Consider the following 13,230-nt stretch of genomic DNA (forward strand, 5'->3'; position numbering starts at 1 on the left):
TTCTTCTTCCTTCTTAAACCATTTTTAATTCCAAGTTTTAACAGAATATATTATTATTTTTATTTATGTGCCTATGGAAAAAAATTAGAAATGAATTAATTAAACAGAATAAAATTAAAAGTAGGAAAGAGGCTTTTTGTATCTATTTATTTTGTTTAGATAATAGAAAAAGAAATGATGTTTATTTTTGTTTTAGAAAATACAAAAAGAAATGATGGATAAGAGTGATTAGAAAAATGTTGTAGTGTTAAAATTAGTGGCTGTATAAGTTTTTTTAATATAGGAGAACTGGTTAAAATGTGTAGAAGGAATTGAGAATCCTATTTATATACTCTTGCCCTTACATTTTTTAGAAAATTGAAGCGTGTGTTCCGCATCTTCACAATAAAAGCTTCTTAAGCATAACATCTTTTCATCATCAATGTGACCATTTCTCTTTCCTTCTTATCTGTTATTTCATTTTCCAATCTGCACCTTTTTCTCAACATGTCTTCTACTCAGAATAGTTGTGTTCTTCCCGAGAATATGCTCATGGAAATTTTGTCATGGCTTCCGCTGAAGGAGGTCGTGCAATTGAGATGCGTTTCAAAAGCGTGGAACCATCTTGTCTCTGATCCTGCATTCGTGAAACTGCATTTTCAAAGGTCTCCAAAAAACACTCACCTCCTATTGACCTTTGTAGATACCGCTGACGACGGAGCACAGGACAGGGATTATGCCGTAATTTGCCCTATACAAGATTTACTAGACAACCCATCATCCACCCTTGAAACTTTACATCGCAACAATCGCCCATTCAATCGCAGTTACACTGTCTTGGGTGTCTGCAATGGCTTAGTATGCTTACAGGATTCTTCTACTGAAGAGGTATTTTCAGAATACTGGTTTCGGATTTGGAATCCGGCCATAAGGGCCATGTCTAAAGACTCTCCACATATTCGTTTTAGAAACAGCGATTATAAAGATATTTCCTGGTTTAGGTTTGGGTTTGGATATGATGAATGGAGTGACACTTACCAAGTTGTGTTCTTGGATAATAATAAGAATGAATCGCAGACACTGGAGGTAAGAGTTTGGTCTTTAGGAGATACTTGTTGGAGGAATACGTTAACTTGTGACCCTGTTTCTACTGGGTATGCGTATGGAAGTCCTCGAACTTTCGGAATTTTTGTGAGTGCTACTTTAAACTGGTTAGCATTTCCCAAATTTTACCTTGATAATTCTGATGGAGTTAAAATGAATCAGCTTGAAATATTTTCTTACCATCTAAAGGATGAGACATGCAGATATTTTCCTATGCCTGATGGCATTTTAGAAGTCTATGTTTATGGTCCTGAGATTGAGGTTTTGAAGGGTTGTTTGTGTCTTTTTCATCATTATGAGTATAACTTAATTATTTGGCTGAAGAGGGAGTTTAACGATGAAAAATCTTGGTCCAAGTTACTGACTTTTAGTTATCAGGAATATGTCAATGATGAATTTCCATTAGAGTTGTCGATAATTTGGGAGGATGATGAGGTTCTGCTGCTTGCAAACACTTGTATATTTAAACCGAGATTTTTGTGGTATAACACCAGATATAATAGAGTAGATGGGGATGAACGCTACGAGAATGACAAATGGTATCTTTTCTCTCATGAGTATGCTCACAGCTTGGTTTCTCCGTGTATGAATTAAGTTGTCTTAATTGATGTTGATAAGGCTATCACATCATATGAGGTTAAGGATGATATGAAGTTCCATAGTCTTTCTGGAAATGTATTATGAATTCTAGAATGTAAGTTGTCTTTCTGAATTATGTAATTCATGCTGTATTTTTAATTTTCCATTGCATAATTTTTAATCATTTTATGCAATACATGATTAAATCCACCATGAACAAATTAAGGATCTCTTCTAGAGTTTAGTGATATATTTTAATTTTATGTACTCAATTTAAAAATTAAAAACATATTTAACCATTAATTTAATATTAAATTATTTTTATTCATCCTTTTAAAATTAATTTGTAAAAATATAATTAATTAAATAGTTTTATATATATATATATATATATATATATATATATATAATTTAAAGATGAGAAGATAACTCGACGTAGAGTTACTTGGAAGAGAATAATGAACATGATATTTAACTTTTTAAAACAAAAAGTAAAAAGGAAACCAAAATTTGGTAAAGAAGAAAATATTCTTTCTTACAACTTTAAATCTTTGTTTTCATTTAGTATTTCTTTAAAAGCATTAATTATTGCAATTAATACACTCTATTCATATTAAAGAGTCATGACATAAATTAGAAAGTTTGTATTCATTGTTCTTAAACATCTCAAAGCAGTTCCTTATAATGATATTCATTTTCCTTTTAAACCACTTTTAATTTCAAGTTTTAACAGAATATATTATTGTTTTTATCCGTGTGCTTACGAGAAAAAGATATTTGAAATGAATTAATTTGAAAAAATAAAACTAAAAGTGGGAAAGAGATTTTTTTATCTTTTGAAGTAATTTGTAGAATATTGTATTGTTTTCTTGTTCGCCTAAGTATGTATAGAGGTACATAAGTCCAGGCTGAGACATATAGTCTCGATTTTTACTATTGCTTGTATTATTCGGATAATAAAGTTGATAATTGGCATTATCATATTTTATTTTTTTATTTTATTATTATTCTTTTAGATATTTTTGACATATTTAAAAATTGAAAAAAATAAGTATTTGATTTACATATTTATTATTTTGTACATAAGTCAAAATATCAAAAAAAACTAAGAAAAATATTAACAAAATTTGATTATCAAGTACAAATGCTTGGATGTTCTTTTCCTATGAGGATAATGTGACCTTGACGAGGAAGCCTTGTAGGGGGCACTCCTGGTGTTGATATATCATCTAATTTGATGTGTCATCGTGTCATTTTCTGGAATGATTTGGGTATCCCATATGGAGGGAGTGTCTACAAAGACACTCCAACGCTCAAGTTAGAAACGTGATACAAATGTGCATATATAACAAAATTGATTCTTCTCACATACCTTATAAATAATGACTATATATAGTACCAGGATGGGTCCTATTTATTAGGCCTAGGATTCCTCAGATTACCTGCTTTTAGGATTTCCTAATGTATTTTCTTATCCTTAATCCTTTTGCTTATGTAGACCCGTTAGTAGTGACTTACATGTCCTTAACTTTGTGGTACAGGCCGAGGTGTACTCATCCTTGGGTCTTCAATGTGCATTCGCTGAGGTATCCTGATCCATTGGTGTTCAATGTGCATTAGTTGAGGTATCCTCAGTGTTGGCCTAGGTGTCCTCATCCAACCACTACACTAGTATAAATAGGACATCCTCCTCCTTGACTCATGTGGACATGCAAGTCAAGGTGTCCTCCTTAACTAATGTGGATGTGCAGGCCTATGTATCTTCTTCCTTGACTCACTAGTACATTAACCCAGGGTCGAAGAATTCTAGCCAAGAGAGTCATGCACAATCAAATTATAGATAGATCATTAAATTATAATATCATTGTTTATTTGATAAATAAATAAAAAATGTGTGATCCTAACGTAAATTTTTTGTATTTATTTGTAGTTAATGTTAAATGGTCATTTTATTTAAAATTTAATGAAAACGTGTGAGACCTACAAATTTAAACATCTCAAAGTGTGTGCATCTATTCTCTCTATAAAAGTGTTTGCAAGATAATATTTGTGATAGAAAATATGTACCCGTAGGTAACATGTATTTTTAATACCCGTTTATAAACGAGTCAGGTGCAAGTATCATTCTAACCATACCACGAGTATTCGTTACGCGTAAAAAATTCAAATTCAAATTTAATTTATATTTTATTAAGTTAAATTTAATTAAAATAAAAATTTAATTAATATTTTATTTTATATTTTATATTTAAATTTTATTTTAAAAACTTATAAAATATATTTTTTAAAATATCCATGGGAATCCACGGGTAGCCGCAAGTTTTATAAAATCCACAAGTATTTTTTAAACGGGTACCCAACAAGTAACGAGGTGGGTAATGAATGGATTTTTTTGTTATGAGTCGAGTTGCGGGTAGGCACTATTTGTGTCCGACTTGACCCGTTGTCATCACTTGCAACATAAAACATTTTTTCATCTTTGTGACCATTTCTCTTTCCCTCTTCTTTGTTACTTCATTCTCCAATAAGCACTTTTGTAACACCCTAGATGGATATTACTAGATAAAGCATACATCATAAAATTTCTTTTGAAATTAAGATATTATATAAAGTTCCCGAGTGCGGGAAAATTTAAAACTTATCTCGCTGTAGTTCAATCACACTGCTCCATCTTTATTACATGTTCATAATAGAGAAAAAACATCATAAAATTTATTACAAAATGCATGAAATAAAACATAGAGAAAAATCCTCCATCGTCTGCCTCGCTCTGTCATTATGCATTGGCGTTCTCACCTAGATTCACATCTGCTCCCACGTGACAAGTCACGTGATCATCGCCAAACACAAACACACAAACAGGGTGAGCTGAGAAAGAAAAATAATACAAACAATAAAATAATAAACATTAAGCCTCACCCAATCTATCTTAGCCAATTTTTAGTTTATTGACTTCTTTATAACATTACACCCCAATCTCATAACCTATATGAGAAAGATCCATTCACAACCTTGGTCCTTAGGGATTATCATACTTCCACGAACCTACCCGCTCGTGGTCCAACTCTACGGACCTCCCCGCCCGTAGTCCAACTCTACGAACTTGCCCGCTCGTAGTCCAACATGCGTGAACACCTACTATGAACCTCCCTGCTCATAGTAGCCTCAAGTGTGAGCACGGAACATACGAACCTCCCCGCTTGTATCCCCACACAAGAGTACAACAGATACGGACCTTCCCGCCCGCATCAATCATGCATCTCAAATCTCCGTTACAAACCTCCCCACTCGTAACTAATCCAGCATATCCCTGACCAAGCCATCAAACTCATCCATGCAAATCCATCTGCAATGGACCCCTGTCCCCTTCACTATTACCCGGCGCTGCCTAAGCGCCACCAGGCGAAATTGGACTATGCACTGCCTAACGGTCTTAACATGTTGTTGGGGACCACAAGTTCCATAATTCAAAATTTATGATTATTCTACCGCCAAGTAAATAAGAGAATGATAGATTAAGAAACTAAGCCACATTAAAATACGTTAAGTATTTTAATTATCGAGAATATATTTCTAAGAAATATATATATATATATATATATATATATATATATATATATATATATATATCAAACGATTATACAATCGAACGTGATGTAAAAAAAATTCTATAAATATAATGATAATAAAAGTTAATTCCCTGTATCTATTCCAACTTGAAAGTTTAACATACAATGCAAAGAAAACATTTCCGCTACTTAAAGTTTTCCCTAAAGTTGCCAAACTTATAAAGTATAAATAGAAACCGTAATAAGGTATTTAACACGACAGCAAGCCTCTCACTCCAATCACAGAACCCTTCCTCTTTATCTCAAATTCACAATTCTTACAAAAAGGAACCCTTATTAACAAGAAAAAGAAAAAACACACACAAACCGAACAATTACCTAAAAACGTTAAACATTTCAGTTAAAATAAAATAAAAGATACCCTGCCAATTTTCAACCTAAGTAACTTTTATATCCAACTCATTTCTATAAAATATAACTGACAATCTTCGAACGTCAAAACTTTATATCATAAATATTACCTAAAAACCAAATCAGAATATCATCGATCAAGATATAAATAATATCCATATAAAGCTAGATAATAATCTATGTATGTTACAATATAATAATACCCAACAATAACTAATTTAATATACTAATATTTCATTATATCAATACTCCTTACTTTAATTTCTTCCATGTAGACATATTTCTATATGTAATATATTATCATGATATCAATTGCAAACTTCCTATAATTCATACTAAATACGTAAGTGCAAAACCAAAAAGGAAGCCTCTTTTACTTTTTATAATCATCGATCATCATAACCCCACTGCATCCAAACTTTCTTTATAAAAAAATTGCTTTTCATACTTGTATGACAACCCACACGCGAAGTCTAGTTTATATATAATATATATAACACTATTATTATAATGGTTCACCTAAAAGATTGCCAATGAAAAACTCAACTCTAAACCCCTTGCATCCAACACCCTACTATTACCACCACAGCAAAAAAAAAAAAAAGAAGAACAAAGATGGCATGTCGTATGTATAATAGTAACCACTACAAAAAAAAAAACCAGTGCATGGTATATTTTTAGTCACGGCAACAATCACGATAAAAATCAAATATTTATTTTTACCATCTAACATAGAAACGAAAAGTAATATTCTTTTATAATCCTCCCATCACAACGTTTGAATCACACATCAAACCAATTCATCGTAATACTCACAGAAAGGAAAGAAAATAAAAGTTCATAAACAAGGTTCATGCCACAAAAATCATGTGTCCACATCACAATTTTGCCACCCAACTTGGTCATAGGTTCAACAAATCACCAACCACAAGGAACACAAAAATACACACCAAAGAGAAGACAACCAACAAAGATAAGCACGAAATACAACTCCCCTTACCCGGTTTCTTAGCTTCAAACAATTTCCAATGAATTCTTCCTTGTTCCCAAAGCTCCCCTCCTTGTCTCCACTCCAATTCCCTCTCTGGATTGCAATTTTCAGCCCTCATTTGACACACACTATGACTCTTTGTTTCCCCACTCACCCTTCTCTCTCTCTCCCAAATTCAGCCCAAAATAAATAATACAAATAATAAAAACGAAATTAATTTAAATTCAAGGTTTTATGACCATTACTTTTGATTATTGCACCCCAAACTGCTACCTCTCCGATTTCTCGGGATTTCTACAGTTTCTAGATTTTTTTCCCATCACTTAGCAAAAATATAAAAATATAAAAGGCCTACTTACTCTAGCCAAGGTTTGAACCCACAACCTTCCAACCCATCAAACACATGCACACCAACAAACCATCACATTATTCCTATCAATTTACACATTCATACAAGGTTAAACCATGTTTCCGCATTCATAATATTTTGGTAATATAAAACACAATTAAAATCACACTAATGTCACACACTAGACTTGAACCTAAGTCCTCTCCACATAACCAAGTACTCTTAACCACTTAAACTAGCATTATTCCTTACCTAGGATTTGTCAATAAATTCTCTTAGAGTACTTTCAACCGACATTTGTTTGTAATTTATTTATTATACTTGATTACAATTTCTCGGGTCTTACAACTTTTTTCTCAATCGTTAAACAATTGCACGTTTGTGTAATGTGGGTCTAGGGATGACAATGGGTTAGGTCAGGCACGGATAGTGCCTACCCACAACTTGACCTACAACAGAAAAAATCTACTTGTTATTCGTCAAGTACCCGTTAAAAATAATACCTACAGAATAAACTCATAGGTACTCATGGATAATCGCAAATATTTAAAAAAATATTTTATAAATTAAAAAAAATTTACAAAACGTATAAAATTAAATATAAATTATATTTTAATTTTAATTAACTTTAATGTAATAAAATATATATTAAATTTTAATTTTAATTAAATTTAAATTTTTTTATGGGTAAGGGATTACCACAAGTACAGATAGTATGAACCCCATGCTCGACCCTTTATGAACAGGTACCAAAATACTCGTTACATGTGAATAATAAATACTTATGATTACCAACTATCCACCGTAAATTTTATCTGCGGATACTCGCGGACACGAGAATTTTTGCCATCCCTATGTGGGTTTTTTCCTTTTGCAAAATTAGGAACGACAAATAAACTTGCCCCCCTTGGGTATTGCCCAAACCCATCTCCATTTTGACGGGATTCGCCGTTTTGACTAGGTGTGGCATGGTTATGAGGACTACCCGAAATTTTTAATTGGATATGGGGATGTGCATATCTGCCCCGTCCATGTCCTCATACCCGTCATAATTAGGGATGGCAACGGGGTCAGGTGGGGACGGGTTTCGCTATTCCATACGCATTCCCATCGAAAAAAATGGATCCCCATCCTCATCCCCAAACCCAACATATATCAAACTTTTGTCTCATCCCCACCGGGTAACAGATATATACTCATACCTATACCCCGTACCCTTTTTCTTACTGTTTCAATATTCTTTAATTATTTTTTATAAAATAATAAAAAATTACGACAAATGAAATATAATATTATCAAATATTCAACATTGAGAGGATGGTTGTTTCTTCAATATCAAATATTTATAAAGAAATTATATGATAATTGTATACATTTCAAATTAAAATACGAAATCAAATTTTACGATAATCAAAACATCTATTAACTTTGAAAACATTAATGAATTGTAGTTGATCAAATTTATTTTAAAAAAACAATATAAAAGTAAAACAAATATTCAAATTAAAATATATGTTAAATGTATGTTTACTTCAATTTTTTAAATTCTAATGGATATCATTTTTATACACTAATAAAAGTTATAATAAGTATCTTGATCCAAATAATGTAAAGAACAAATATTAAACTAATAATAATAAAATTTTCACATAGATATTACATCTTTTGAACTTCAATATATGTTATTGGATGGTGATAAAAAGAAATTCATGACAATTACATCAAAATTTTATGTTATAGTAAATAAAATTTATTTATACAATTATAGTGACAAAATCAAAGTATGATAATGAGTTAAAAAATAAAAAATTATATAAAATATATCAAAATAGTATTTTACATTATAAAAATAAAAAACAAATAAAAAAATTAAAAAAATTATCAAATGTGTGTCTTAGAAACAATTTGAGAGACCATTGAATGAAATCGCATAAAGGAAAACAAATATATAATGAAGGGTATATGATAAAATGAAAAATACTTTGAGATCTAAGAAAATTTTTCAAATATGATCAGACTCAACTGTTGGGAAATAACGAAAATTGTTTTAGCGAACAAAAAAAATAGTTCTTCAAATAAAGAAAACATTAATAATAATAGAGTAAAAAAGATAATTTTTTTATATTACCTAGTAAATTATAAGTTTATGTTATTGAACACTTAAATTGGGAGTGTTAAATGTTCTCATGTGAAGAGAAAATATACAATAAATAAAAATATTCAAATGTGAGATATAAAAAATATTTAATTGACATACATCATTTGAACATAATTGCACAAAATTTATGATAAGATGAAAATATATTGGAGATGCAAATGAATTTTATGGCAATTCAATTTTTATATATATACACAGACACACTTTCTATTTTTACTTTTTCGAATTCTTCGGCTTGTCATGAAATTCAATATCATAAATCTTTTTAATATAAAAAACTTATATTCTTTATTATATTATTATTGATTTTTGTTTCACTTTAAGAACTATTTTGTTTTACTAAATCAATTTTTATTATCTCTAAAATCTTTTTCATCTTATCATACCCTTAAGTATATACTTCTTTCTTTTATGCGATTTCATTCAACGGTTTGTAAAATTGTTTCATTTGATCACTTTTTAATATTTTTATTTGTTGTTTTCATTTTTATCATGTATTAATATTTTTTATATAATTATTTTTATTTTCTAACTTATTTTCATACGTGTAATTTTATCACTATAATTGTATAGGTAAATTTTATTTACTGTAATATAATAATTTCATGTAATTGTCATGAATATTTTTTATCACCCTCCAACATATATTAAAATTCAAAAGATGAAAGATCTTTGTTAAATTTTAATTATTATTAGTTTAATCTTTGTATTTTTTGTGATTTTGATTAAGTGATGTATTATAATTTTTATTAATGTAAAAAAAAAAGATTTCATTAGAATATGCAATTATTTGACATGTGAATAATTATTTTATATTGAAATACTTATTGTTTGTACTTTTAAGATTAATTTATAAAAAAAATAATTAATTAAAAATTTGTAACTTTTTTTTTCTCTTCACGTACACAAAATAAATAAAAATATGTATAAATTATTTAAAGATGAGAAGAGAATTTAAGGTAGAGTTATTTGTAAGAGAATAGAGAAAATAATTTTTAACTTTTATTGGTTTAAAATAATTAATAAACATTTAATTTTACAAAAAATTGTTATTCATGATATTAAATAAGTTTTTACTTCAATAAGCTCATAAATAAATTATACAGTTGTAATTAATAATTTATTTGATAAAAAAATTAAAATATAATTAAATAATAAAATAATTTTAAAGTTGTTCACGATTTTTCTTCTCTTATAACGATTTCTCTCTTTAAACGTAGGACATGGGTTACCGATTTCATAACTCTTGTTCTTTTAACAATTCCCCGATCTTGTATTTTTGTCTCGCAATCATATATTATTGCAATTAGAAGAAATGTAATTCAGCTTGAGTTCTCCTTCTTCTTGTCAAAGAGTCTTCTTCTATTTCTTATTCGGTGAATTATTTCCTATACTTTGGAATTTCTTTTATTTTTATGTTCTATACTTGGTGGTTGATATATTTTATTTATATATACACTAATAAACGGAATGTTTTTGTCGTCCCCAGAAAGCGAGAAATTAGTAAAAAATATCTTTTCACGTTAATTTTTTTCGCAAACGAGCAGTCTTGTTGTAGTAATAATATGCAATCATTAAAATATGCATATATCATTTTATACTACATACCCATCCGACAAGGAATACTTTTAGCATCATAGTTGCAAGTGGATAGTGTATTTCCATTTGGAAGCATTTCATTCAACAAAACCAACAATTTTATGAAACTCTAATCGGTCCACCAATTAGTCTTAACACCATTCATGAGTTAATTTTTGGATTTGGATTGAATATGAAAAGGTTGAAAGGAAACCCTAGTGGTATGGCAGCTGAGGGGTGGCTGGAAAATAGCCATAATGAGTTGGTAAATGACATTAAACACCACTTAATAGTAAATTTTCGTCCTAAGGCATTTGGTTAGTTTTTAGGCATACTTTAAAAGGTAAAAGTGAGGAAAACGGAAGGGTTTTGGCAAGCTGAAAATACACCAGAGAGAGAGAGAGAGAGCACGAAATCTGGAATTCTGTGAGTTTTGGAGTGAGACTTGAGGGGATGAATAGAGAGGGGCCAAGGAGGATTGGTGTTCAAAGGAGAACTTCTCAATTTTCAAGTTTAAGCTCAAGGATCCAGGTTAGGGGAGCTGGACTCCGTTATTTTTATGTATTCGATAATAATGTTTGATGTATGATAAAATTGGGTGCTTGTATGTTGTTATTCTTCGTGAAATTATGCGTTTCTGGAAATTTTCCAGAAACCACCTGGCGGGTGATGAATCATTGCTAGGCGATACATCTGTCTTAACTGGTTTTGTGGTTCTGGGGAAGAGACCGCCTGGCGGCACATTCCTAACCGCCAGGCGATGCATAGAGAAATCACTTAAATGGTTGTGTTTGGATGAAGTGCCTGGCGGTGGCTAGTGACCCGCCAGGCGACGCGAGTTAATTCGGCTCGTTCTGGGTGTTTTAGGGTTCTGGGCTGTACTTGAACGTTGGAGAAGGTAACTGGGATTATATGGAATTGATCTTGATATTGTTTTATGTTAAATTAATGGCGTTGGCAGGCATGAATGAATAGAAAGTGGCAAAGTGTTGAGGGTTGAACACTTGGGGCTTGAGGTTGTGATTACTGCTCCCGATTAGAATGCTTGTAAATTTATAATGATGCATGTATAGACTGTGTGGTATTATGGTCACGAGAGTGTTGCGAGAGTAGTAATGATACTGATCTTGAAGGGAGAACCAAAACGGAAGAAAAATGTGGAAGCAGGTAGGTGCGAAAATTCTGGAATTTTCCCAGAAGTCTGATGCACCGTCTGGCGGCACGGGAATGGCCGCCAGGCGCCAGCATAGTGACATGGATACGAGTGGTTGTCGGGACTGTAATCGTGTTTTAGGATATTAGGCGTTTGGTTCTTTGGTAAATCAATTCTAGTATTTGCGAAGGGGTTGGTGATGCGAGATTGATAAAAGCCTTGGTAGGACAAGTGTAAATTATGAGTTTGGTGTTTTATTCTGCTAGGAAAAGTAATCTAGTAAGACTTTACAGTAGGATTTATAATTAAACGAAAAGACAGGTGCAGAGGCAGGTGTATGGTGATATTTTCAATCTAGCTATAAATTGAATATTATGGGTGTATAACGTAGTGAGAGAATGGTAACTTACAAATATAGTAAGCATGGTAGCTCATGAAATATTCCAGCACTGCTAGGACCTTAATAAACTACATATAGGTATTGGTTTGGAAGAACATGGGTGACCCCAACAATTGGGAAGTCTCTTGAAGTGGAATTATTTCGTGTGGAGTTATTGTAGAGGGAAAAAGTGGTATATGTCTATACAATATACAATACATTGCACTGAGTTAGGAGCGTAATGGACTGATAGTAGGTCTGGGAGTAAGGTGCGAAGAATATCTGACCACAAACCAGTACAACACAAGTACTGATACGGTGCCTGGTGGCAAGGCTAGGTCCGCCAGGTGACAGCGAGAAACCAGTGGGTTCATGGTGCAGGAGGCGCCTGGCAAAGGGATAGGATTCCGCCAGGCGATGGTGATAGAAATAATGAGATCTGGTATCACGTTCGTCTGGCGGTGAAGGAGAATCCGCTAGGCGGTTGTGTCTGAAACAGTGGGGTCATGGAGAGTGGGCGCCTGGCGGTGGGGGCTGATCCACCAGGCGGTAGCTGTTGTGTTTGCGTGTTTGAGGCGCTTGGCGCCTGGCCATACGTGTCCCCCGCCAGGCAGTCTGGCAGCGGATGGCGCCTAGCGGTACGTGTCCCCTGCTAGGCGATTTGGCTGCTGTAAGTCCAAGTTATTGGACTTTGTAGGGTGTTCTACAAGGCTTTTGGTGGTGCTTTAAAGGTAAGATTGTTGGGTTCCTTGAGTTGAGCTCGGAACGTATCCCTTGAGTTGAGCTCGGGATAGGGGTTAAGCACGTACATTCCTCGAGTTGAGCTCGGAATGGCATCCCTCGAGTTGAGCTCGGGATGGCGGATGAACACGAGGAACCCTTGAGTTGAGCTTGGGTTGGCGAGTGTTGCTGGTGTGAGTGTGTTGGTTGTGGCCAGTACGGATGGGTCCAGTTAGATTGCCCTCCTCAGTTGTTGACTG

The 13,230-nt window shown here is 32.4% G+C and overlaps 1 protein-coding gene across 1 annotated transcript; it reads left to right on the forward strand.

Annotated features, from left to right (window-relative positions):
- The first annotated feature begins 378 nt into the window (after positions 1-378).
- Positions 379-1,822, forward strand: LOC114192746 (F-box/kelch-repeat protein At3g23880-like). Its single transcript, XM_028082543.1, has one exon. The coding sequence runs from the start codon at positions 487-489 to the stop codon at positions 1,675-1,677; it is 1,191 nt and encodes a 396-aa protein (XP_027938344.1). The 5' UTR covers positions 379-486; the 3' UTR covers positions 1,678-1,822.
- Positions 1,823-13,230: the final 11,408 nt, after the last annotated feature.

The sequence above is a fragment of the Vigna unguiculata genome, chromosome 7, assembly GCF_004118075.2.
Source record: "Vigna unguiculata cultivar IT97K-499-35 chromosome 7, ASM411807v1, whole genome shotgun sequence".
In the NCBI taxonomy this organism is placed as follows: domain Eukaryota; kingdom Viridiplantae; phylum Streptophyta; class Magnoliopsida; order Fabales; family Fabaceae; genus Vigna; species Vigna unguiculata.